The sequence below is a fragment of the Pterocles gutturalis genome, unplaced genomic scaffold (assembly GCF_000699245.1).
Source record: "Pterocles gutturalis isolate BGI_N339 unplaced genomic scaffold, ASM69924v1 scaffold10395, whole genome shotgun sequence".
Taxonomy (NCBI): domain Eukaryota; kingdom Metazoa; phylum Chordata; class Aves; order Pterocliformes; family Pteroclidae; genus Pterocles; species Pterocles gutturalis.
The window spans coordinates 1-25,127 of record NW_010138393.1 but is presented as its reverse complement, the minus strand read 5'-3'; the positions used below and the strand labels follow the sequence as shown (position 1 = coordinate 25,127).

The 25,127-nt window shown below is 39.5% G+C and overlaps 1 protein-coding gene across 1 annotated transcript in view; it reads right to left on the bottom strand.

Moving 5' to 3' along the window:
- LOC104468754 (kinesin-like protein KIF13B) overlaps positions 1–23,300 on the bottom strand; it is a gene marked incomplete at its 5' end in the record, with an annotated part of 49,622 nt that extends 26,322 nt beyond the window's left edge. Inside the window, 18 exon segments of the mRNA XM_010082991.1 lie at positions 1,210–1,386; positions 2,464–2,588; positions 4,028–4,083; positions 5,624–5,750; positions 6,076–6,175; positions 8,038–8,067; positions 10,398–10,544; positions 11,549–11,681; positions 12,974–13,131; positions 14,064–14,234; positions 15,540–15,668; positions 16,332–16,481; positions 16,965–17,111; positions 18,131–18,293; positions 19,644–19,854; positions 20,824–21,014; positions 22,005–22,091; positions 23,137–23,300. Coding sequence (XP_010081293.1) covers positions 1,210–1,386; positions 2,464–2,588; positions 4,028–4,083; positions 5,624–5,750; positions 6,076–6,175; positions 8,038–8,067; positions 10,398–10,544; positions 11,549–11,681; positions 12,974–13,131; positions 14,064–14,234; positions 15,540–15,668; positions 16,332–16,481; positions 16,965–17,111; positions 18,131–18,293; positions 19,644–19,854; positions 20,824–21,014; positions 22,005–22,091; positions 23,137–23,300 — 2,466 coding nt within the window.
- Positions 23,301–25,127: the final 1,827 nt, after the last annotated feature.

Below are 25,127 nucleotides of genomic sequence, written 5' to 3'. Positions count from 1 at the left end.
GGTCATTGTTTATGCTGACTTGGCGCCTTGCAGGGTTAAGAACTGGACTGTTGAATTAATGCAGAGATGAGTCATTCAAAGATGCTGCTGAGACGAACACCCGGGAAAGGTTATTGACGAGGAGTTTCAGAAACCTAGCAAGAAAGCCAAAGATTCCGTGTCGAATAAAAGTAAAAACCATCACTGACTAAATCCAAAAAACCAGAATTGATGAAAACTTAACACAATTGGAATTATTCACATGCTCAATTTATCCATTGAACATACTCTTCCATTCTATATGACAAAACTTCACTGTTCCCTTTCTGAGAAAAAGCTTTTGCCTTATTGAAAGACCAAGCACTGTAGTTCTTCTATTCCTAGCACTAAAAGCAGTTTAGAGCTGCTTACAGGGTTTCTGGGTGTGATCACACCTCTTCTGCTCTTGCTTGAGATTTTAACTACAGATGTGCAAACAGAATAACAATTCAGGCTTTCTGCTTCGTCATTATCACTGCTAGGGGAAGATGGATTCTGAGACAATGCTGAACAAACTCTTCTTCACCATCTTTCTCAAGAATTAACTATTTTTCAGAACATGACGCTGCAAATGGAATGACAACCTTCTGCTTCCCATTTAGCAAACATCCTGCTCTCACCTACACACTATCGTAAGAGCACAAACCAATTGGAAAACATAAAAAACCCAAGAATTATTAATTTTGACAAATTACACAATGGGACCTCTGCTCCAACAATTGCTAGATTATCTCTAAATACCTGGATGCACAAATAGAAATGGTCAGCAGCAACGGGTGAACATACTATAGGAGTAGGGGAACACACAAATTCCTTCTGATGCACAGTTTCTGCAAAACAGAAACTCCAAGCTCATGAGAGGTTAACTCTTTCTACTTCTTCCAGTGACTGGGGATAAAACAGTAGTTTATACAAATAATACCAAACTTCTCATACTTAGATGGCATTGTGCCTTTAAAACAAAAGTTGCATTATCATCCACAATATAAAAGATACTATGAAAATTACTTGGCAGCTTAAAGTCTCGATCCATACCATCAATACGGTGCTTCCATTCAGGCAGAGATGAAGGTAGACACAAGAAAACAACAGTAGTAGCAGCAGCATATTGTACAACTCACGTCCTTCCCCTTTCCAAGCAGTGATAAACATGGAGCAGAGTGAAAGTGTGAAGGATTAGAAAAGATATACCTGTCTGCCGTACACGTTAACACAAATGCGCTTGCGCAACACTAATTGCATTTCTGCAGGATGGCTGAGCTGGACAGTGGCTCTCACAATAAGATAAACTCTTTCATCTGCTGCTGTTCCTTTACTGAGCTGGATACAGTCGTGGACTGTGGAATCCCAGGAGGCTTCTGCTTTCACCTGCAAAGGAAAAAAATGTATCCTCTAATAAGCATAATTAGGTGTATAATTAACTGTAATTAATTAAGCATAATTAACAAAAATACATAATACATAAATTTTGAGAGTCAGCTTCTCTATTTCACTCCCTATGAAGAAAAATCTCTGCACTTTAGAAGAGGCCATTTAAAAATCAAGATTAGTTTGCCAAATGAAGACGTTGGGATTAAAAATGCCAACTTGCTCAAACTCTGGAACATTTCCTCTTGAAAAAAAAAGGATCATTGCATATAAATTATAAAATATGCAGAACTAGAGGACCATTTGGCTTAATTTATTAAGATAAACCAGAGAGCAACAGAGATTGCAGTGAAAATCTTGCATCACACCACATATACTCTCCCATCTGTATTTGAGAAATAACTGTAACGTTTCTAGAAATACAGTGAAAGCTGGAATTTCTCCTCTTGAATGTAGGTAGTACTGAAGATTTAAATCGTTTAGTTTCAAGCCATAAGAAAAACAGCCTGGTAGCCATCTTTCCAGGCTTTAGAAACAAAACAGAACAAAAAAACCTACCCAAACCATCAGGAATAAAGCTCCATTAAAAATGTGAAAAGAAATCTTTTAGAGTAAGGGGCAAAACTTTAAGGTAAAAAAATAAATCGGAGATTCTAAACCCAGTAGCAAAAACTATAAACCAACAATTGTAAACCTGTAAAACTACGAGTTATGTTTCAAAATGGAATATAATGAAAGTAACGATGCAGACAACAGTAAAGATTGTTTGGTTTTTCAGCTGGGGGCTTCTGTGCTCTAATTTGCTCAGGGATTTTGTTTCTCTAAACACAAACTCAGAATCTCAAGCTTTTGTAATGCTTGGATTTAGATAAAGGAAGATCCTTGAGTTTTATTATTTTTCAAATCATGGTTATACTCCTAGCAAATATTCCTTTAAAACACAAAGTCAATCATACAATAAAGAGGTGTTGTATCCTTTGTATGCTGCCTTTGATATATGACTTTCACATCTGAATACATGAAGAGAGCAGTGAAAGGACTCCTAAGCTAAATACACTGGTCTGCATCTCTGCTCACCTCGCTATCATGGTGCTTCACAATCTGCAGTTCAAAGAATTCCTCCTCCTCTTCTGCGACAAGCGTAGCATCCCACCCACCTGCTTCTGGGTCATCAAGGTTATCTTGGGAACTGAAGTCATCGGCTAGAAACAAAAGTGAACGCAGAAGGTGAGGGGACACAAAGCAATTATCCTTTTCAAAAACAACCTGCAAGTCATGAATTCACGTTTCATCACTGACTCCCCACCTTGACTATTTACACTCTGCCTACAAAAGCAAAGCTCCCTGCTTTGTTCCACTTCACAAAGAATCCCATTGCTATACAGAAAGTGTACACACAGATTTGGGGACACAGACTCTATAGAAAGTCCTCTGTTGTGTGGGAATCTCCCCCAGCTGTAAATACCCCCTCCCCGCCCACTGGGATGTTATCAGCACTGCTGCTCAACCATGCTAAGCACAGGACTCATCTGGCACCAGTTAGGTGTTGTGGGGTGTTTTTTAAATAAAGATAAGTTGCTGGTTGAACAAGTGAAAATACAGTCCTTTTAGATCATGATTAAACAAACCCTTAATGTGGTTTTTGAGAAGAAGCTCAACCTGTTCTGGCTCGAGTCCCTCGCCAGGAATGAATTATTAACTAGCCACTCTCTGAAGCCGTCTGATACATCAATGTGCTTTTCGAGGCGAACAAACCAGGAATGGAAACAGCACTGCAGCAAAGACCTCCTCACAACAGGCAGAATGCCACCTCCCCACCCTCACCTGGTGCTTCCAATCCGAGCATTAACCCTCATTTAAACATCTTAATGAGGATTTGTTTAATTGATTAGGCACTGTTGGCTCTCTGGACTACATTTGGGTTGCCGCTTCCTTGGCTACAATTTCCCATCTCTGGTAGGAGCACCTGACAAATACACTGGTCACATTGGATCTTGTATTTGGATGTACTGAAACATACACATTCAAAGAAACACATTTGATCACACTGTAAAACTAGCTTGAGCGTATCACGGCCATGTTTTTTTGATATGCAGATGTTATCACCAGTGACTTCACATTTTCTTCTAGGTCATCAGTAAATAAATCACAGCATCAGTGCTATATCCTTGTGAGACCTCAGAAAGAACATTCCCAAAAGAACTTTTCTTTACACTGGTTTTTGCTATTCACTCCCTTAGGCGTACTTATTTTACTATTTCTATTTTACTTATTAAATATCTGCAAAACATTGGGATTATTAAAACCTATAGAATCACAGGAAGGTTTGGGTTGGAAGCGACCTTCAAGATCATCTAGTTCCACCCCCTGCCATGGGCAGGGACACCTCCCACCAGCCCAGGTTGCCCAAAGCCTCATCCAGCCTGGCCTTGAACCCCTCCAGGGATGAGGTTTCATCCATATATAATGCTGTGCATTTGAAACATTAAACAATATGTTTCAGTGAAAAATGTACATTCTCCAGTTAATCTACCTGCCATTCCAGGCATTTCTTCATTTTCTTAGCTTGCTTAAATTCTATAACATCATTGGCTGTACAAAGTTTGCTTCAAAGTACTCGGTCATTTTAAGAACCACTTACCATTCAAGTCAAGGAAAATAACAGGAATGTGAGTTTCCATACCAGGCACGGGAGTCCTAAAATGTAAGACAGCAACAATGGCGGCATTTAAACTGATGTGGATTTACCCAGCACACGTCCCTTACGATACAAGCCCACGGTACATTACATTCAGTACAACAGCAATTTTAAGCCAGACCATTGATAACCTTGGCAAACAGCTTTATTTTAATTTACTATTGCAGATTCCAAAAGCCTCAACTAAATTAGTATTTCTTTTATACCAGCTCTCTTAGAATTATTATATTCTTTGACCTCCACTTTCAGAAATGTTTCCTCCCTCTAAAATGCTAATAGCAAAATTAAGTTTATTTACTCTGACACACACATTTATTAAACGCAAATGCCTCTGCATTAGGGGTGGCAGTGAAGACAGCAGAGTGAGAATCAGAACACACAGTGTTGAAGTTTTTAAACTAATATTGATGCTACTATACTACATGATTATTATTCTCTTTCTTAGAGAACACAGAGTCAAAGCTGCCATTTAAGACATCTTTCATATCAAGAACAAGAGGTAACACAGGTGATGTTCTGTTTGTTTCTAAAACGAAATATTCCATGCCCTAGCACTTTTAAGCTGCACAAAATTAATCAGGTACTAAAAATGAAGCATGAAAGATTTTTAAGACTACTTGTTGCAGCCTTAGCTGTAAAAAAGGGCTGTCGCCATCTCATGACAAACTTGGACTTGATGAATCTTACAGAGAACAAGAGCAGGCTGGAGTCTTATGCAATATATAAGGTGCTTGAAACATAGTAAACCCTTCCTCCAGCGCAAATGTGTTCAAAACAGATTCCTCCTCAAGCACGTTTCCTACAGCTCCACTGTTTTCAAACCTAGTCAAATGCTTTGATGTGAAAGTTGACGTGTTTCCAACAAGCATTTGCCATCTTTGTTTCAGAAGTACTAGCTTTGACAAACTTCACCTTAAAACTCCATGACACCCAATTCCATCAATAAATACTGCTACAGGTTTGCTCAGAAAAAAATTTCAGAAAGTTGAAAGCAACTGAAGAAAAGAGGTCTGAAGTGAAACAACCTTGCTGCCTTACCTGCAGTTGTTACTCACAGCTGCTACGGCACAGCAGCCTCAGCCTAGTGTAGTTTACTATTTCTAATGTTCAGAAAATCACACGGAACACTTGCTGACTAAACAGGCTTTGTGCTCAAACCAGGAGCGCAACAAAATGCTCCTGTAGATGCAGTTTTATTATGGCAGAGCAGCCTTTTAAGTGAATGAACTAGGTAATTAACATATTAGCTAATTTTTTTAAATGGTAAAGTGAAGTGGTAAGAAATATTGATTCTGTTTTTCAGAAGGTCATAATTACACTCTGATCAATAAGAGTATTGTTTACTAAATAGCATTTCTGGATTTCAGATACACAGCTTAGGAAAATAATTTAAGCAAGAGGTCTAATTTTAACAACTTTGCTCACACAGTGTACAGAGGCCAGATTAAGGAAAGCAAAAAAATGGCAACAATCCAAGCCAGGAAGAGGCCATGCATCATTTTCACATTCGTTCTTGCATAAGGCAATGTATGTTCGTACCACTCTGCTGGAGCTCCAGGGATCCCACTGCCAGCAGAAGGAACCATGACAGCATTTCTTTCTTCAGTGAGCGTTAGCCTCATCTCTAAAAGCTGTGCCTCCCGATCTGCGTCATCTTCCGTTTTATCTAGAGAAGCAGGATGTCAGTCAGGACAATAGAGAGCATTTCTTACCCAGTGTCGTTATCATCTGATGATGACCTTACACCACACATAACAGAAGAAAACCCACTCTGCTCAGAAATTCAGCACACAAAAAAGAAACACACAGTAGAGAAGAACAATTTTATATAAACTTCTCTAACTTCAGTGTCACTGAAAGCAAATTACTGGTGATTTCAGAGATTCAACTCTCCATTGACTTATTTTCTAAATTTTACAACATCTTAAGATAAAAAGTACGTGTGCGTGTCTCTCTCAACCTATCATTACCTTTAATAGGATTTTGCTTACCAGGCTTCCCAACGAGCTTTTGCAATTGCTGATCAAGATACTCCTGACGCTTCGTTAAGGCACACAGCCATTTCCGACGGAGCCTCTCCAAATCCCTATCCTGTAGAGAGGAAAACGTGAAATATTGAGCCACAAAAGCTAAGGTTTCCTATTTGTGGCTTACACATTTCCTGAACCCTTCTGCTCATCCTGTACCCAAGAAGCAGATAAGAAATACAGAACAGAACCTCCAAGAAATCACTTCACTCTTCTCTTTGTTTACTTTTGCACAGGACAACAGAAACACAGAACAGCTGAGGTTGGAAGTGACCTCCAGAGGTTGTGCAGTCCAACCCTGTTCTGTGCCCAAAGTAAGATCAACTACAGCAGCTCGCTCAGGGCTGTGACCAGTTGGGTTTCTAATATCTCCAAGGACAGAAACTCCACAACCTCTCTGGGCAACCTGTTGCACCACCATGGTAAAAATAAAAAACAAACAAAAAAGTTTCTTAGGTTGAAGTGGAGACTTTTTGCCTCTAGTCCTTTCGTTGGGCACCACCGAGAAGAGCCTGGCTCTGCCTTCTTTACTCCTTCCCATTTACACATACTGACAAGATCCAGCCTGAGCCTTTTCTTCTCCTCAAGGCAAAAAACCTCAGCTCTCTTTGCCTTTCTTCACATGTCCAAACCCTCAACTTCCCACATCTTATTTGAAATATTTTTCCTTGCCAGTCTGAGGCATCTCTTTTTCTCTAGCTGTTATTCTGAACTACCCAGCTGAAGAAGAATCGCTTTATGCATCATCTTTGTCCCCAAACTAATCTAAAACTCACTAACCACTACCTTGTGGCAAAGCCAGGAACCCCAGTCCCCATTCATGCCTCACCATTCCCACCCAGTGTTTAGCAGCCTTATATTAGGAATCCATCCCTGTCCCGCATCATGCCTCTGTCCCTAGTTATGGCATTTGCAACTGAGCCTTTTAAAGTATTTTTTCTTAAGTGTTCATGCCCTTTGAAAAAAACCACTTCAGTATCCTTAAGAATATTCAGTTCATTTGTTCCTGGCGTAGAAATGCTCAGAAATCATGAGTGATACTCTACATGCAGCATGTTGGGTGCCACAAAGACAAGCTGTCAGCTCTGGGATGCCTTCAGGCAAGCCTCTTTTATGGCAAGAGCAGTTCAGATTCACTCCACATCAAACTATAACAAATACTTTGTCAAGAAAACTGGGTGGATGCAAGACTATAAACTGCAGTTGTATTACTTACCTGCAGATCCCTACACATATGCCAGAATCTGTCAGCATTAAACCTAAATCTCTGGTTGCTCACATTATAGTTGAGATCTATAATGATGATGATGTGCATTGTTAAAGTTATTCACAAGAAGATGAAAAATACATCAGAGGTATTGTACCTCATCAGTTCCCCTTTAAGGCTGAGGTCACTGTGACATTACATACACAAAACCAGTGTGCTGATTTCAGGAGTTTTATCAGTGCTGTGTTAGGGCTTCAGGAACAGAATCCCCCTTGCTTGCCCAAGGGTTGATTACTACGCAGTGTACTCCAGCTCTCATACACACAGCACATCCATAACATGAAACAACATGAAGTATTTTGACTGCATCCTTCAACATTGCCGTGGCTATTCGTGTTCCTAATGAGGACAATCTCAATCTAACCATAGTATGGCAAGAAGGAAGACTCCTTCCCCCCAGAACACCAAAGATGAAAAGCAATTGGATCTGGTCCTGTAAATACACATTAAAGCATCTCGTTCTTTCCCTTCCACCTCTCTAATCCCCCATATGGCTTCAGAGCGTAGCAATCTACGCAATTAAGCTTTTAGTCTCTCCAGAAGACTGGCTCTCTATATATCCAACCCGTACAGTAAAGATAACGTGCTGTTCCTCCTCTAACACATTTTAATCTGAAAATGTCTGAGTTGGTAAAAAGAGAGAGTTCAAAATCTTTTACCTGGTAACTGTCCATTTCATCCTCTTCTTCCTAGGCCAAAACATGCAAAACCACGTCATTAATTTTTTTTTTTTTAATAGCAGCAAACACCAAATACAAAAGATGTAACTATTTTAGGCAACATTAGCAGTCTTACATAAGTCTGAGCAATGCTATGATCATAGAATCAAACACATTGATCCTGGACAGCAAAGAAAAAAGTGCTATTGTACCTGTAAGAGTTAAGTATGAATGTTATAGCAAGCACTGAAAAGTCAAAGTCTGGTGTAAGGATTCGAGGTAAGTTTGCTGTAGCATTTAAAGGAGAAAAACTGTAAAAATCTAAGCCAATCGGTAGGTAACTAGAATAACTTTGTCTGTCACACCAGGATTTGCAAAGTAGACCTTTGGCATTTTGGTTTCCATTATTTTCTGATGGGAAACACCACCTTTCACTCTTGACACTCATCACAAGCAGAGCCACTTGCAAGGAGCGTAAGCAGAACGGCCACTCCTGCCCAGTGAATGGAAGAGCAATGGGGATTCCACTCCTCATGGAGCTATTACTTATCTATTGAAGTGATAACAAGCCACTGGAGTCTCCTCTTGTATCTTAGTAATGAAAGCAAAAAACTTAGCTAAACTAAAATTAAAAAGCCATAAAGAGGAGGCATTTTCTTAGTTCAATGTCTTTAGAAAATTTTTCACATTCCACAGAGAGTGATTTACTTGAGATAGAGAAATGCTAATAAGGGGACGAAAAATCGAGGTGCTTAAGTCAGAAGGCTATTGTAAGCAACAGGACTAATAAAACATGGTTTTCAATAGCCCTTTCCAGCACAAGTTAAAGAATCCCAGAATGGTTTGGGTTGGAAAGGACCTTAGAGATCATCTAGTCCCACCCCCTGCCATGGGCAGGGACACCTCCCACCAGCCCAGGTTGCCCAAAGCCTCATCCAGCCTGGCCTTGAACCCCTCCAGGGATGGGGCATCCACAGCTTCTCTGGGCACCCTGGGCCAGCTTCAGACACAAGTTACTAGTCTCTCTCTCAGGCAGAGCTCAAGTCTTCCCCCTTGAAAGAACATACTATTTGTGGATTGCAGCTCTGACAGATACGGTTGAAACTGGACAACAGATCAGAAGTTCCCCGGGGAAGAAACAGGGTGAGACAAATGGAATGCTCACCCGGGATTTGTCCCCTTAGGCAACAGGCTAAAAGGGGCATGTGTATGTTGTGGGTGTGTAAGAGCTTTCAAGTAAAATTTGCAAGAATCAATCATTCTGTCTCAGGAGATAAGAAACTTGCTCAGTTCAGGAGTGGGAGAGAAACAACAGTTTACTTGCTCTACAGGACATGGGTATTGGGGACACTGTGACGGAAGGGCACCTGGAGAGCCTGCAGGCAGAGTCCCTAGCAGAGGCATAACGGGGAAGAAAAGCAAGAATCTGCCCACGATGCTGCTGAAAAGCAAGATCTCTGCAAAGGTGGAAAAAATCCCCCTTTCTGTGCTCCTGACACACGAGGGTAAAGGAATTTCTTAGGTTAGGAGACCGAAAAAAAAAAAATCCAACTACTTCAGACCTCACAGAGGGAAAAACAAGACTGATTAGACAAAAAAGGGGAATGGACATGCATTGAAATCATACTCTGCCAACATTACGGAAAGCTGAGAGAGGTCCCAAAAACTGCTTGACATTTAGTTGACATTGTCTCAAGCAGGGCAGCTAATCAAGCAAGTTGAGAGTCTCACTTGTTCTGTTGCACCAGGTTTTGGCTTGCTAACTCAGAGGAGAGTTAATTAAGTTTTAATTTAGCTGTTGGGGGGAAAAAATCAAACTGTACTAGAAACTCATAGAAGCATCTCAGAAAGACAATCCCTAAAACCAGACCAATGTAACGTGCACTTTAAGATCAGATGCAGCACTTCTGAGGTTGTCAAAACATTTAATTTGAATTCTTACTTAAAATTGCTGCCATACCTAATGTTTGAAGTAAAATCTACTGGATAAACTCCTAATGAATTTCAGGATAGGACAAAAAAACCCACCCAAAACCAGAAGAGACATAGAAAGTAGTCTTATAAATATTATTTTTGCCATAGAAAATTATTTTTGATTAAGATCTTCCACAATACTTTCTGAAAGACAGGGGTTTAGATTTGAACTACCCTGAATACTCCCTAAAACCACCATCAAAGCAATTCCGACAATTCTTATTGACGTTGATTTATACGTTTAAGAAGTAGGCTCAAAAAATATCCCCCAAAACCAAACTAAAACTTGAAACAAATGGAGTTGCCTCCAACTGCAACAAACTTAGGGCATCACTTTGTAGATCTTGGAAATAGCCATAGCTGACAGGAACTATTCAGACTCTTACCTGATAATTTTCAGGTACTTTTTGTGACTTGACATGTTGTATTTGAACACAGCCAATGCCAATAGATAATATTGATTCCTCCATCAGTGGCAAGGTCCCAGATTCCTGTACAGATCTCACTTCAACTTGAATTCGTCGAGATTGCCCCTGCCCAAAAGAACAATTTGAAAAGCTTGGAAAAAAAAATATAAAATGCTGAAAGCTTAATAACAGAGAGACCTCTACTGGCAGTCACCGGCAAGCAACATTATGTTTTTATTTTGTGAAGAACAAAGTGGCGAGTACTGGAATCTCAACGACCCAGTCTTCAAGAGATACTCCATCTGTTGCAACAACTTATGTTTACAGGATTTATGGCTTTACAGAAAAAAAAAAAAAAAAAAGTGTCCAGCACTCAGCAACTCCCCAGTTTACTTTTCTGGAGGGTTTCAAAACATACACATAGGATTGTATTTTTAATGCTTCTGAAGGTGGAAAATAGGACCTCTTCCTCTTCTACAAAAGAGGAAAGAAAACAGTCTGATTTAGTGAGGTACCGGAATTTCAGTTAACTTTTCTTGATCCAGTCTCCTTGACTGAAAATCCCTACTCACCAATACTATCAAATACAGCTAAAATAACTGGTTTTTAGTAAACTCCGTAATTAAAAAAAAAATAATAAAAAAAGAAAAAAATAATCAAAGGAGCTAGACAGTTCAGAGGTGCAGCCTTTTACTAATTCCTAGTGTTCTCTGGGCAACAGCTTATCACTTAAAAATGTTAACTACTCAGTTAAGCATTAACAATTTAATGTGTGTAGAATTCAAAGAACAAAGGAGTAGTTGGCTGGAAGGATCAAATAAAGGGGAACTCTGGACTGCTTTAAAAAATAATGAAGTTCAGTCGAGACTGATGTCCTTTCTATCCGGGGAAAAAAACACAGCACAAAGACTGAAGGAAAGCCTTTGATCACCTTTACATCTGAGCTTATGCACACCGGCAGTTTCACAGCACACAGAGGGACTCCACTTTATGTTCATTTTACACAAGATCATATTTTGTGTCCAAGCTTGACAGTTCCTTGGACACCATCCCTTTACCATACAAAACAGAAGCTTCTTAGATTTCCGCAGGCTCTTTTCACAGCTGACTTCCTGAGCGTGCCACCTTACCTGCCTGAGCTGGAAGATGCCTCCCGTGCACACATCCTTGGCAGGAGTCACCTCGACCGGGCAGTATTCCCCGTTCTCATTCAGCTCTAGAATTTGAACCCAGAGTTCTACTTTTCGGGTTACCTCACTCCACCTGCAAAACATGTCCAATATATAATTTTTTAAAAAAACAAACAAAAGAAAACCCAAAGCATTAGCTCAGACTGCAGGTTGATGACACAAAGGAACACCAAGAGATGCACTGTTTGTGACTATACAGGGTTACCAGTTGTGCAGTGCTTATAAATTTTTCTGACAATTGTTTTAGTCAAACATCAGAGCTAAGCCTTTTCTTTATTCCAATATGAGAACCAATTCCACTAGATTCTAACATTTAAGCTCTGGTCTCAACTACTGCCACAGAAGCCCAGAGTTGTCAGTGCCATCAGATTCCTGCGGAAGACAGCAGATGAAATATGACATTGTCTCACAAGCTTTCGAGATTCAGGGCACTTTCCTGAACTTCATCATACTACTGCCTTCTCTCCAGTTCTTCTAAGAGCTTATATAAGAAATTGACACTTTTGTAGCACCTCAAAATTAAAAAGGAAATATGTACTTACTACTCAGCTACCAAACATAACTCACTGTTTTATAACATTCTTTTTCCATCTCCTCTTTACTGTATTTTCTTGACTTTTCTTTTAAACTTCCCTATATATAGCTCAATACTCAACTTGCTCAACACAAGCTTAGGCTGGAAGTAAAAAGAGAAATAACTGCCAATAAATTAAGGAGCAGAACTGCCTTTGATTAGTGTGGCAAAACAACTTACATTTAACAAAATGCTACTACACTTACTTTGGGGACAACACATAGCTGCCAGCAAAAAAGCAACCCCCCTTCGGTCTCAATTACCATACTGTTGCATATTAACTCCAATTGAAGTAATTAGCAATATAGCTCTTCCAATGGAAGCATCACAGGGATGGCACTTCATGGCCAAGAAAGAACTGGAGTCAGACCTTGAATAAATTTATCAGCATTCAGTCAGAACAACCATCTTACTGTTTTAGACTTGATAGCTCTTTTTTGCCCAGACTAGCGTAACAATCTGAAGGAAAATAATCAGCTTGCTCTTTTGTAAAGCGCTACTTACGCACTTGAGTTTGCCTAAATAAAAGAGACTTCAAAGTCTTACAAGTTTTACCACTTTTAATTTGAAACAGGGATGGGTATTTCTTCTCTTTCACTTTTTTAAAGCCTACTGACACATTCCAATAGACAGAGTCTATTTATAATAGCCTAACAGATACAGTCTCAAACACATGTTCAGCTGTCTTCAGATCAAAATTTGACTTCTTATGCCAAACCTGCTTCAAATTTGGGCACCTCACACAGTAATTTTGCAAAATTCTAAACCAAGAATCAATTTTCCACATTTACCTGTCACGAAGGCTGCGTGTTTTGGCTTGAATTATTCCCAAATCCCACAGGGCTGGGTTTTTGCGGTCACCGCTCTGCTTGTGCCCATATACTTCAATTGCCAAAGCACCATCATAAAGATGTTCCATGAAGTCTTCAGAAATATTTACAGAAACTTCCTGTATGTAAGTAACAAATCAGCTGATGAATATGACTACATGACTTAGGCTTAGAGATTTGCTGTCTTGACTTTCATATAAGCATGTAGTAAAGTCACCCTGGCCCCAAGGCACAGCACAGAGGAAAGGAAGAACTGTCACCTCTGTTTGTAAAATCAGGAGGCAAGGCAAAGATACATGATTTGCTGAAGATTAAAGTCTATGAAGAGCTGAAAAATGACCACATGCTGTTCCAAATCCTGATCCAATGGTTCAAAAAAAATTTAAAAAAAATATTCCAATGTTCAGAATCAGAAAATCAAAACTCATCAGAAGGTATTATAGCTATTTTACAAATGGTAAGTGGAATAAATTGCTCTTATAATGACAAATGATAGAAAGAACAAGATGAGAACTCAGGTGATTGGCTGGCATTCATCTAAGCCAAATTTAGAAATCTCTATTAAAGGTGCCTCTGCTCAGACAGTTACTCGAAAGTCAACAGGAAGAAACAATCTGTTCTAAGATACACGACCTAACTTCAACACCCACATTAGGATAACAGGCATTATGTGCCAGGACTGGGACACTTCTCTCCACTGTATCAGCGTGGGGAGTGATCAGCACATGTACACAGATGAACATCACTCTTCCATTCACACCCAGCAGCATTTTTACTGTGGGTAAACTTCAAGATAAGTCTCTCTGCAGAACAGATTGCCTTCCTTTATTCATCATCCATTTCTTCATCCTCTGTGATTTTTGTACAAATGAAGAGTGTAGTACAATCAAACTTACATGGACCCTGAAGATATTTCAATTTCTTATTAGAAATGGAATTAGGGTATCAGCCTCACAAAGTACAATAATGAGAGCAAAGAGGCAACCGTTATGCAAGCATAAATCAGCTTTTTCTGTCTACAGTTTCTTTAATAAGATAGAAAAAAATTTACATTGCAGTGATCGAAGACAACCATGCACCGTGGCTCCTTGCTGACGGAAGATAAGGAAGGATCCACCTCAGGTGCAACATTAACTGGCTCCAGTTGATCCCAGAACGTATATTTGCAGAACACAAAATTGGAGAGGTGCTGTGGCAAACCTGTAGCCTGCAGTATTTTAATCTAGAAAGTGAGATGCGAAACAAAGAACAGCAGTTATTCATCAGGCATAGAATTACAAATACCTCTGTTAGAGCAATACTATTCTGTTCCACCGCAAAGGATAACAAAAGAAAAAACTTTACAAAATAAGAATTTCTGCATTGATATACATTGGAGACAGTATTTTGGGTGCATCAGCTGAACATTGCCACTAGATGCCAGCAGGCACACACTTCTTGGATGTAAAAGCTTTTAAAGGCATGAATTTTACAAACACACCAAAACATTTTGCTAATTTTTAATGGTAAGATGCACCCAAAACTTTACAACTGAAGAGGATTACAAGAAAAACTTCATACTTCTACAAAAAATGGCTCCTTTATTCCACAAAATCCTTGTCTTAAGATACTACTTGACCTTATTCTGTGATGCTAGAAACAACACAAAAATAATCCCAACAATACAAAAGCTGCCCATCCCTTCTTTTTCAAAATCAAAGCCAAACAGAAACAAAATGTTTGAATACACCTTCTGATCTAAACAAAGCCACCACATTAACCATATTGTTTTAGAAACTTCTATTTGCCATTTGTCAAATTAAGTTCTGACGAGTTAAGACTCCTATGGGACAGGACAGAAAGTGAAATAGAGCACAGTTGCCCCTAAATTGATCATATTACCCAGCAGCCAGTAAAGCTGGGGTTCCACTCACTCCAGTGCTTTTTGCCTCCCTCTCTTCTTATCTGCACCTTGGCCTATCTTGCATTTTACTACAACACAGAACTGCTAGTAAATCCTTCCTAGTAACTTTCTTTTTAACAATAATAAACACAACTGGATGTATCTCACAAAATGTTGAATATTTAGAGACAGAAATATTGAGAGGGAATTATTCACAGACCAACGGGAGTTTATCAGATTCCATGATTGCTTTTGAATTACATATTGTGGCTGCAATCCCAGTGCACAGATCTTTTGTGTTTTCAAAGACTGCAATAAACTGTCTGGGCTAAGATTGTATGCATATACATATAGATTAATGAATACATATAAATATAGTTTAATGAATACCTTGTGGACCTAAAAAAAAAATCTTGGAGATTGAGAGGACAAAAACCATCTAGTTCTCTTGTATTATTTCAGTTGCTCAAGAAACAAAATATCATGCGACAAGACCACACAGCTGCACTTCAAGACAAACGCTGGGCACCAGGACAGGCTACAAAGAGACATCTAACATCCAGAAACCAATGCACCAGGGAATTTTAAGACTTGGGATGGAAAGAGAGAAGGTTGCTCAGAGTTTGGGATATCATTGGAACTCACCCGGCAGACAAGTTTTCTCTCCTGAGTGTCATTTTCATTTGAATACTCTGGACTATCCTCACCTCCAACCAACCTGTCATCTATCTCTCCACTCACTCGAGCAACTTCAACATGGAGACGACCTGACACCTGACAAGAAAGGATTAAGAATTACTTGTGTGTCAGAAAACAGTGACAGATTCATTTCAAAGAACTACAACTACCGCTGTTTACAGTCTGTAAGCAGACAACATCTTATTCCTTTCTATTGTTCTGCACTGTACATCTGTTGCACCAGATGACGAATGCTTTGGGGCAAGAAATAAAGAGCCTTTGTTGTAAAAACATAAAGAAATCGGCCACTAGAGTGACTTTGGGAGCAGCATACTGCAATCTCACCTTCACTCCAGTCTCTAGAGAGTCTGCAAAGTGCACGTGACGCAGAGCACAGAGAATGTTGCCTGGTATGCTCTAGCTGCCTCGGAAGTTGTTCTTACAGTATGTATTTAAGAGCCTTCTTGAGAATAGTCAGTGAAAGCCAGTGGAGCTCACACTTGTTCTACTGAGTATTTATTTTGGGCTGCTTTGCTCAGAAAGGCACTCACAAAGCTTTCTCATTTCACAATCACTATGCTGGGATTCAGAGCTGTCTAAACAACTCTAGTAAGGTACTATGGGATTTGCATAATTCCAAATTATTAGCAAAGAGCTTGTGCACGTGAAACTGGAACATAAATACTATATACTGGCAATAAGATCCACAGGCTGTAATTAAACAGTTGAGTAAGGATAGATTATAGAGGAATGACAAACCTCTCCTTTCTGATTGATGATTGGGACAGCGTATTGTAGCTTCACATCATAGAACAGGCACTCAAGAAAAACATTGGCTACTCCGATAAGGCTGTGGTTTTCCTGCTCATCGTAGAATGGATCAGCTCGCCTGAAGTAAGCTCTCATCACCTTCAATCACATTCAGAACAATGTAAGAAAAACAAACTTTTCATGAAACAGCTTTCAAAGTGTCACACAACCAGCCTAATGAAAGAAAAATGGACTCAAGCAAGGGGCCAGATTAGATCACAGGAAGAATGGAAGCTTGAATTTTACTTTGGATTGAGCATAAGGCCTGTCCTCATCAATTTCTCTTCAATGTTGTCAGATTTAGAGAAGTCAGCCCAAACTGTTGTGTTTACTTACTGCTTCTTATTGTATGCTGGGTTTGGTCACCAAACTATGCATGCAAACAAGCATCAAAGCAATAAGATAAGGGTTAAATGCCGAAGATCCACTTCAGTACTAGGAAAAGGGAAGGCTCAGGAAAACTTATCTCTTTGCATATTCCCCTCTTCCACCCCCCAAAGATTGTCTCACATCTACTTAAACAAAAAAAATTTAACAGGGATGTAATTGTGTCAGCACAATATTGGAGTAATTTTTACTTACTGGGTTGTCTTCCTCACAGTCTTTCCACTCCTGATAAAGATCCCTCATATCTACCAGTCGATTCTCCAGCTTTTCCAGTGACCAAATCTGTTTGCCTTTCCCTTTCCGTCTAACCTGAATAGCAGGCTCACTGAGAATCGCGCCTCTCTACAGAACAATTAAAGAGAGATCAATAAGGAATCTGTGTCACAACAATGAAAGAATAGTTTAAAAACAATCAAAAACTGAGAACATCTTTGGGAAAACTTTAGATTTTGTTTTTTTAATTCTAGGTCGAGCAACCAAATTCAAGTGTGACAGACTCTGAGCTCAGCTGTCACAGCACATTCGGGTTCAGTTTAACTGCACAGTCTAATCACAGCTATGGGCACTAGTTTCCGTGGATTTTCACCTTACATAAGTGTCACAAATAGGAACATTGAAGCATTTCACAAAGATCTTCAAGTTACAGCAAGCCTGGAGTTGCAGCTATACTACTGTCTGCAACTTCCAACTAGTGCAGACACTTAACCCTCTTTACCATCCTGTTTATAGATGTGCCAGAAAACTGCAAGAAAAACAAGCAACCAAGAGAAACTTCTAAGCAATTGATAAAAATTGTAATCCTGGAATAAAACACATCTACTGTACTAATGACAGCCTGACTATCACCAAAATCTTGAGCTGACCTCAAGAACAGAAAGAATAAGCCAGCTTAGGTAGGAGCCTGGGACATGGAAGTTTGGGTTCAGTTCCCTCCTTTCAAAATTCCTAAGATGCCTGGAACAAACCATCCAAATCCTCTCTGCTCCAGTTCTTCGCTGTACAATGGGGATGACAGCATTTTCTCAACTCACTGGGATGATGTAAAGCCAAATGTCCACCAGGTTATGGTAAATACTTGAAATAGAGGCTACCTAACCTGCACAGATTTTATCACTCTGCAACAGAAGCGTGAACTTCAACACCAGTGATGTCTTGCACCATAACATTTTTTGATAAGCTGCCACACTATAAAACTTTCATGGTAAAAAAACTTAAGAATGTAGCATGGGCTAACAGCCACATTTATTACACATGGATAGACTGGCAAACTAGCTAGATCATTAAAATCAGAACATGACAAATATAAACGCTGAGGGGCAAAGCTACTGAACAATGATTTAGTTCCATTAGGGCTACCTTACCTTACTGTTAGCATTAAGGCTTGAAGCTGGGATCTGGAGGGTAACTTTGTACTCTGTCCTCTTGTCCAGTTCCTCTCCGATAAAATTGGCTTCTCTCACGTACAAATTGGCTTTAACAATCTGCTCTCGCAGCTTTCTCAGGCTGTGGGTCAACATTTCTTCTCTAAAAGAAGGGGATTTGGAGGGAGAAAGAGGAAAAATCAGCATTCAAGTATTGAAACTGAGTGCAAAACAAACGATCACTTGACAGGAAGGAGTCTTAACACTGAGCTTTTTAACATAAAAATCAGGCAAGTTAAATTGCATTTCTTCTGGCGAAAAAAACATACTATCTATATTAATTTAGCAGTGTGAACATTAGCATACTGCTGGCTTTGGAGACTTCTCCATGCATCTGCTGAACAGTCAGCCCTTGTGTGGTTTATTCCAGAGTTTCCCCACCACAGATGTGGATGTTCCATCTTACAGAGAAAGATTTATTCAGACAACTTGACTCACTTGCATTGGCAAGTGTGAGAGTGTGCCAACTGTGCAACACAGGAACCTGGTACCACAAAATATTCCAGACGCACAGCTAACACCTTGTTAGACTGTCTCAAATATTTTCTATTTCAAAAGTTGCTTCTCTAGCCATATAAATGAATTTGTATTTTCTCATTACAATGCCTTTACCATACTCATTATTTTTAGGGTATGTTTCATCTTCCTCCTGTAGCTGCTCTTTTGACAGTGGTACTGGAAATGATCATTTAGAGGCTGAAGGAAACAACCTCAGTGCAATTCCCTAGGAGGGGTAAAGAGGACAGTGGCCTCTCTGTGGTTATTAAAACAGTTTTTGCAATGCTCTGGATCAAAACTCTTCGCATCATCCTCTTACTGCCTTTTCATACCCTTCTGGTTGCCAGCACCCTGCTCAGCTCAGACAGATGGATGAGAATCAAGAGGAAATACAACCTTCCAGCAGCTGAGTCATGATCCACAGAAGAACAAACTCCTATAGGAGTCCCAAAATTTCTTCCAATAACCTCATCTTTAGTCAAATTTGTTGCCGATCAGGACAGAGTTTCTCCTTAACAACAAAGCAGACACTCATTCTTTCTCATCCTTTCTAGCATTATAGGTCTGATTGTTCTTAGACTCATATTTTCGCTCTGCCCTCCCCAAGCCCCTGCAGAAGTCCTCTAAGAAATTTGGCAGAGGCGTGCAATGCCATTAAAATCTTGCAAAATTCATTATGTTCTGGTTTTGGCTAGGACAGAGTTAACTTTCTTCATAGTAGCAAGTAAGAGGCTGGGTTTTGGATTTATGCTGAGAAGGCTGATCAGATCACATACTGATGTTTATAGTTGCTACCAGGACAGTCAAGGACTTTCCAGCTTCTCTGCTGTGCCCGTGTCTGCAGGGGCAGGAGGAGCTGGGAGGGAGCACAGCCCCAGTTACTAGCCTAGGATTCAAACCACAACACGCTAGCACTAAAAAACTTTAAATGAACACTCCTGATTTGGTTACCCACCTCTCCTCTGCCCACTGCCGTAAGCGCTGCTGAGCGCTGGGAGAATGAAAGGAGAACCTGTCCATGCTGCGGAAATGCTGCTTCTCTGGAGACAATCGCCTTCGCAATTGTTCCAGTTCGTGTTCATACATCAGCCTCTGTCGTTCAAGGGCAGATCTCTTCTCCTCTTCGTGTTGTTGCTCCAGGCTTTGCAAGATTGACTGCATTGGATCTAAGCAGATATTGAAAACAAAGAAGCTAGTACTTCTGGGGATCACACGCCTGGCAACCACTAAATTAAATGGAAAAAATCACGTAGTGAATATGGGGCGAAGACAGTGGACTCAGAAATTTTAAGGCCAGGCTGGATGAGGCTTTGAGCAACCTGGTCCAGTGGAAGGTGTCCCTGCCCATGGCAGGGGGTGGAACTCGATGATCTTTAAGGTCCCTTCCAACCCAAACCATTCTCTGATTCTATGAAACATGAGATCTTTCCCACATTCTGCTACAGACATGCTGTAAGACCTTGGGCAAGGCACAAATTACTGTGATTTGGTACTTCCCTTCCCCATTCTTTATCTGCAGTTATCCACACGAGGGACTGCAGCAGCCACTGAAATCCATGGTGAAGAATGTCCTAGATGGTAAACGTAGTCAGCATATAAAAGGAGGAAGATTTATATTTTTGCTGTAATGCATGTTAAAAACATGCTACTGATTTGTGGAGTAAAATAAACATCTACAGAACAGACTGGATGGATGATTTAAGAGAACTGAGAAAAGGGAAAGACCAAGCTGAAAAAAAAATTCCTCCCGTTTCCCAAAATAACGCCATTCTGGTACAGCTACATAAGACCACAAAAACTAAGGAACATGGTTTCAGAGACAGAAATCACTACAGCTAATGCCTGTGTGAGACATAGCACAAGAAAAATAAACAACGAAGTGAAAACATTTTGATTTGAGGCTGTGGTTCCACCAATATTTCAGTTTTGGCTTTTTCCTCAACAAGAAAAGCCAAGCAAAACATTCTGTGGTGGTTTTTTTTCCCCCCTCAAACACTGAAATGGCTACGATGAGTCATTCACAAGGAAAATTCTACAGTACTAAGTTTTAAGGGAAAGAAGTCTGTGGTTAAAAGTCCCTGAAGACGTAACCTCATATTCTGTACCAATTTCCAATAATTTCTGTTGCTTCTTACCATTACTACCAAGTGCCTTCATAGTGACTTCCATCTGGGCATATTCATAGCTGAAGTTAATCTCACTGGACACTTCACTGGAATTGTCTCCATCTGCGTCCAGCTGCTCAACACTACTACTGCACTTCATAGAGTTGTCTCGCTCTTCATCCTCATGATCCACCTTCTTTTTCTTCTTTGGCAAATTCAGCCTTTAAATAAGAGGAAAATTTTTACAGAACTATTAATTGTTCAACTCTGAAACAAAGGGTTGTTTTCAAAGATGATTAAAATTAAGCAGATTAACCAAATCAGTAGATTTTTCCCTTCAAAAAATTTGTTGATCTCCCGTGAGTGTAGTTTTCCGCAGGGTAAACAGGGGAGCTCAAGGCAAACTACCTAATCCATTCTACACTCTATTCTTAGAGAGTACCTGATATTACTAATCATATCGTTTAGATAATAATGATTTTTTTCAGTTGTCCCATATCCAAATAATTTAGAGGCAATAACGAAATTGTATCCCATTTCTTCTTTCAAACATAAGAGAAAACAATTAAATTCTAGATTATAATTTAAATCCACTGATCTTGAACGTATTTCAGACCAGCTACAGAGGGTTTCAAGAAAACGATCTTTCACAGAAAACTACCACTAGTGATCCTGTCTGATATGGGAAGGTCGCAGGTATGGCTGGAGCTGGAACTCCAGGGAACAGAGAACACAGTGACCTTATAAGATCCAGATCACTGTATAAGACAGATCAAAAATCTAATTCCTTATCCGCAAAATCTCAAAGGCAACCTATTCAAGTCAAAGCCAGGGTGTAATATTTTCACCATGGAAGAGAAAGTACTTAGTATTAGTGTAGAACTGAACCACATTATAGTTACCAGCTCAAAAATTAAATCTCCTCAGTGGGATAATAGTACAGATAACTAGAGCAACATCCTCACCAGCAAGGTTACAGTCCCTTGAAAACAAAGAAGTTAGGTCAACCTAATGCTCTGAAACTGAAGTCACGCACATTTGCTATAACATTTAGCATTCAAGAACAGTCAGACATCAGCATTGCCTTTATAACCCCAATGAAAAAGAAATCACCTCCTCCTGCAGCTTGAATGCTCCTCTGACATTTTTCCTGTATCTTAAGTTAAAACAAAGTTGGTGCAAACTTACAATTTCTTTAATATTTTCTGTACCTGAAGAAGTGGTTGTTTCCCCACAGTATTCTGTCTCCATGATGTAGCTGAATAGGACCCAAGACAGCAGAACCATTTACAAATGTCCTGTGAAAAGGGCAAAAATCTAAAGCAAATGCATCTATACAGGGCTCTTTTTTTTTTTTTTTTCAGTACTACTTTCTTTATTGTAACTAGTTAAGGTAGGAGAACAGGTTTATGGATTGCAACCAGTCAAAATATCCCCAGAAATTTCACTCATCTACCCTGTTCTGTTTCAGAAATTCCTCAAACTCAGCTTCTTTTGATTGCTTAAGCTTATGGAGTTCAGTACTTTTGGACAGATGTTATGACAGCTATGTCTGGGGAGTATAATTAGATTTTTAAAATGAGATGCCTGAAAAAAATATATCACTGGAAATAAACACTGTTCATACTACTTTGAAATACAGACACAAAATAGAAACATTTCAGCTATATAAATAGCTTAAAGACAATAAACTAACTAGAATAATCAGAGAGTACTTTTATTTCAGATTAAGTCTGAAAATAGGATTGTAGGATAACTCGAATTTGAAGAGAATCTCGGTATGTCATCCAGTCCAATCTCCTGCTCAAAGCAGGATCTACTACAAATCAGGATAAATGTGAAATTCTTGAATTTTGTGTATCTCACAATGAATTATTGGAGATGCTGACGATGCATGTCATTTTGTGATCAATTTCAATATACCATCTGCTTTTCAAGTACTGCTACTTAATCAAATAAAGCAAAAAACGCTTCAGCAGCTCTTTGCATATCAACAGCTTTCCTAGAAAATTAATTCAAATTTTGATACAGTTACATCTACACAGCTGCAACTCAGCGAGTATCTACTTGCTGAAAGCATATGCAATTTACTCTTCCTCTCTTTGAAAACTTAAGACTACAAACGATCACAGAGCAATCTCTTTAGAACAAAAGATATGAGCTGACAGAGAGCTAGATGACAGTTAAAACAAAATGCAATAGCAGGATACAAAAAGCAGAATTGTCTTACTTCAGACTACATGGAACAGTTCATTTTTTAATTATCTTTTTGCACCACTAATCATAAAATACCAGAAAAAACTACAAGTGTTATACAACTGGAGCTGTATTTTATTCCTTTACCTAGTATTTTTTTGAGGTGTTAACATAACCTGTCCTTCTGGGGTGATGTCTATAATGCAGTGCTCAGGAAGAATTCCCATTCCACATAGCTGGATATCTTGAGAGTTGTCTGAGCCTATTAACGTGTGCTCCTGGGAAAAATTAATTAAGATGTTAGCAATGGACTGCAGGAGTTCACCAGCTCTAACTCATCCATTTGTCTTCTGGATATATCTTTGTCATCTAGTTCCAAAATTTGTGAGTTGTTCAATACTTCCCTTAGAGAGAAAAAGGAGAATGAACCATTGCAAGCAAATCCTTGCTTTGTCTTACAGTAACAAGCAGGGAGCACTCAGGACTAAGTAAGTGTACAGGGAACAGTAAAATCCCAAGATGAAGAGGTTTCTATAACTTAGTTGTGGAATTCAGCGCCTCAGGATGTCGCAGAAGCCAAAAGTACAAAGGAGTTCCAAGAGGAATTAAGCCAGGTTTATAAGCAGCTAGAGCCATGGCTATTATGCAGGTTCCACCCAGCTCATCCAACGGCTTAGGAAATTCCTGAAGTACTCAAGACATGAGGGATTTGGCAGACACACATGCCTCAGTTCACCCATTTCTTTTTTAGGCATCTCTGAGCAGTTTTTGAGGAACAGAGAGAACAGTTTAGATAAGTCAGGTCAAGTTGTTCTTTGGTGCTTGTAAGAACTAGCACACACGGGGTTCAGCGTTAAAGAGAATGTGGGCAAGAAATTTACTCTGAGAAACAAGAGCATTTCACCTCAGAATTTCAGGCAAAATAGATTTAAGTCATTTTATTGAAGGAATTTCAAAGCACAGGGATTTCTACACCAAAATTCTCAACCAACAAAACACATTTGTGTTATAAAAAAATAAAGACTAACTGGAAGACAAAAAGCCTACCCCACACAAAGGGGTTTTCCCTAGAAAAGGAAAGTAGCACTGTACCACCTGAGCCTCTGCTGCTGGTACTGGCGGACCGAGGCCTGTTTTCTGAGCAGGCTTTGTCTTCAGTGTACTCTTGTCGTGTGCTCACAGTGACCACCACAGAAGGCAGCTCTGCTTCAATAGCTCTCAGTGTCGAGGCTGATATAGCAGCTTGAGTCACACGCTGGACACCTACTTGCAAGGCGCCTGGAAAGGATTCAATTCGTCTCCTAAAACCTCAGCTCAGCTCTTTTGTCTTTTTTTAATGTTTCTTAGCAGATACAACATTGAAAAAGTTCTTTCCCTTGCTTTCAATGAGATATCACAGGGCAACGATGACTGATATAAACGAGGATCAGTACTTCCTAAGGCTGACTAAACCAAAAGCACCTTTCAGCCCAACTGCTAATTTTGTGGCTGCTTTGAGAATTACTACAGACCACTTCAAAGGGAAGAGAATGATTTAATGTGAAGCTCAAACTGCCAATGTTCCTACACTGCTAAATTTTTAGAACTTGTATTCTAAAGCGTGACTTAAAAAATGGTTGTACCTCATTTCTCCTCCTAGCTCCAGATCACATCTACTGTTTGATAAACTAGAATAAATTGCTCAAATGTTTCAGTGCAGAGTCCAAAAGTCCCATTACACGTTGTATGTTTAACGTCAGTAATGGGGACGGCACATCAGCAGAAGTGCTAAGGCAGAACAGAATTTGATTTTCACTCCTGGCAAGTTGCATGAAGAGGAATAAAAATGCATCCTATAAACTGAAGTCAGTATTACACATGTAAAAGCAAGCTGATTACTGATACACCCAGATAAAACACTTTTCTGGGCAAAACAATGTGAAAGCTGGCATAAAAAAAAAGATTATACAAGAGAGCATTTCTAAATTTCTTTTAAAAACCAAAAAATCTTCCTCTGCTGCAAAGAATTAAATTTGAAACAAAAAGCTTGTATTCAATATTTTTAATGAGGCAGTGAGTACCAGAGAATGTTTCAGATACGCAGTTTTTATAACATTATCTAAATACATACCTGCCAATGGCATTAGAGGCCCACTTCT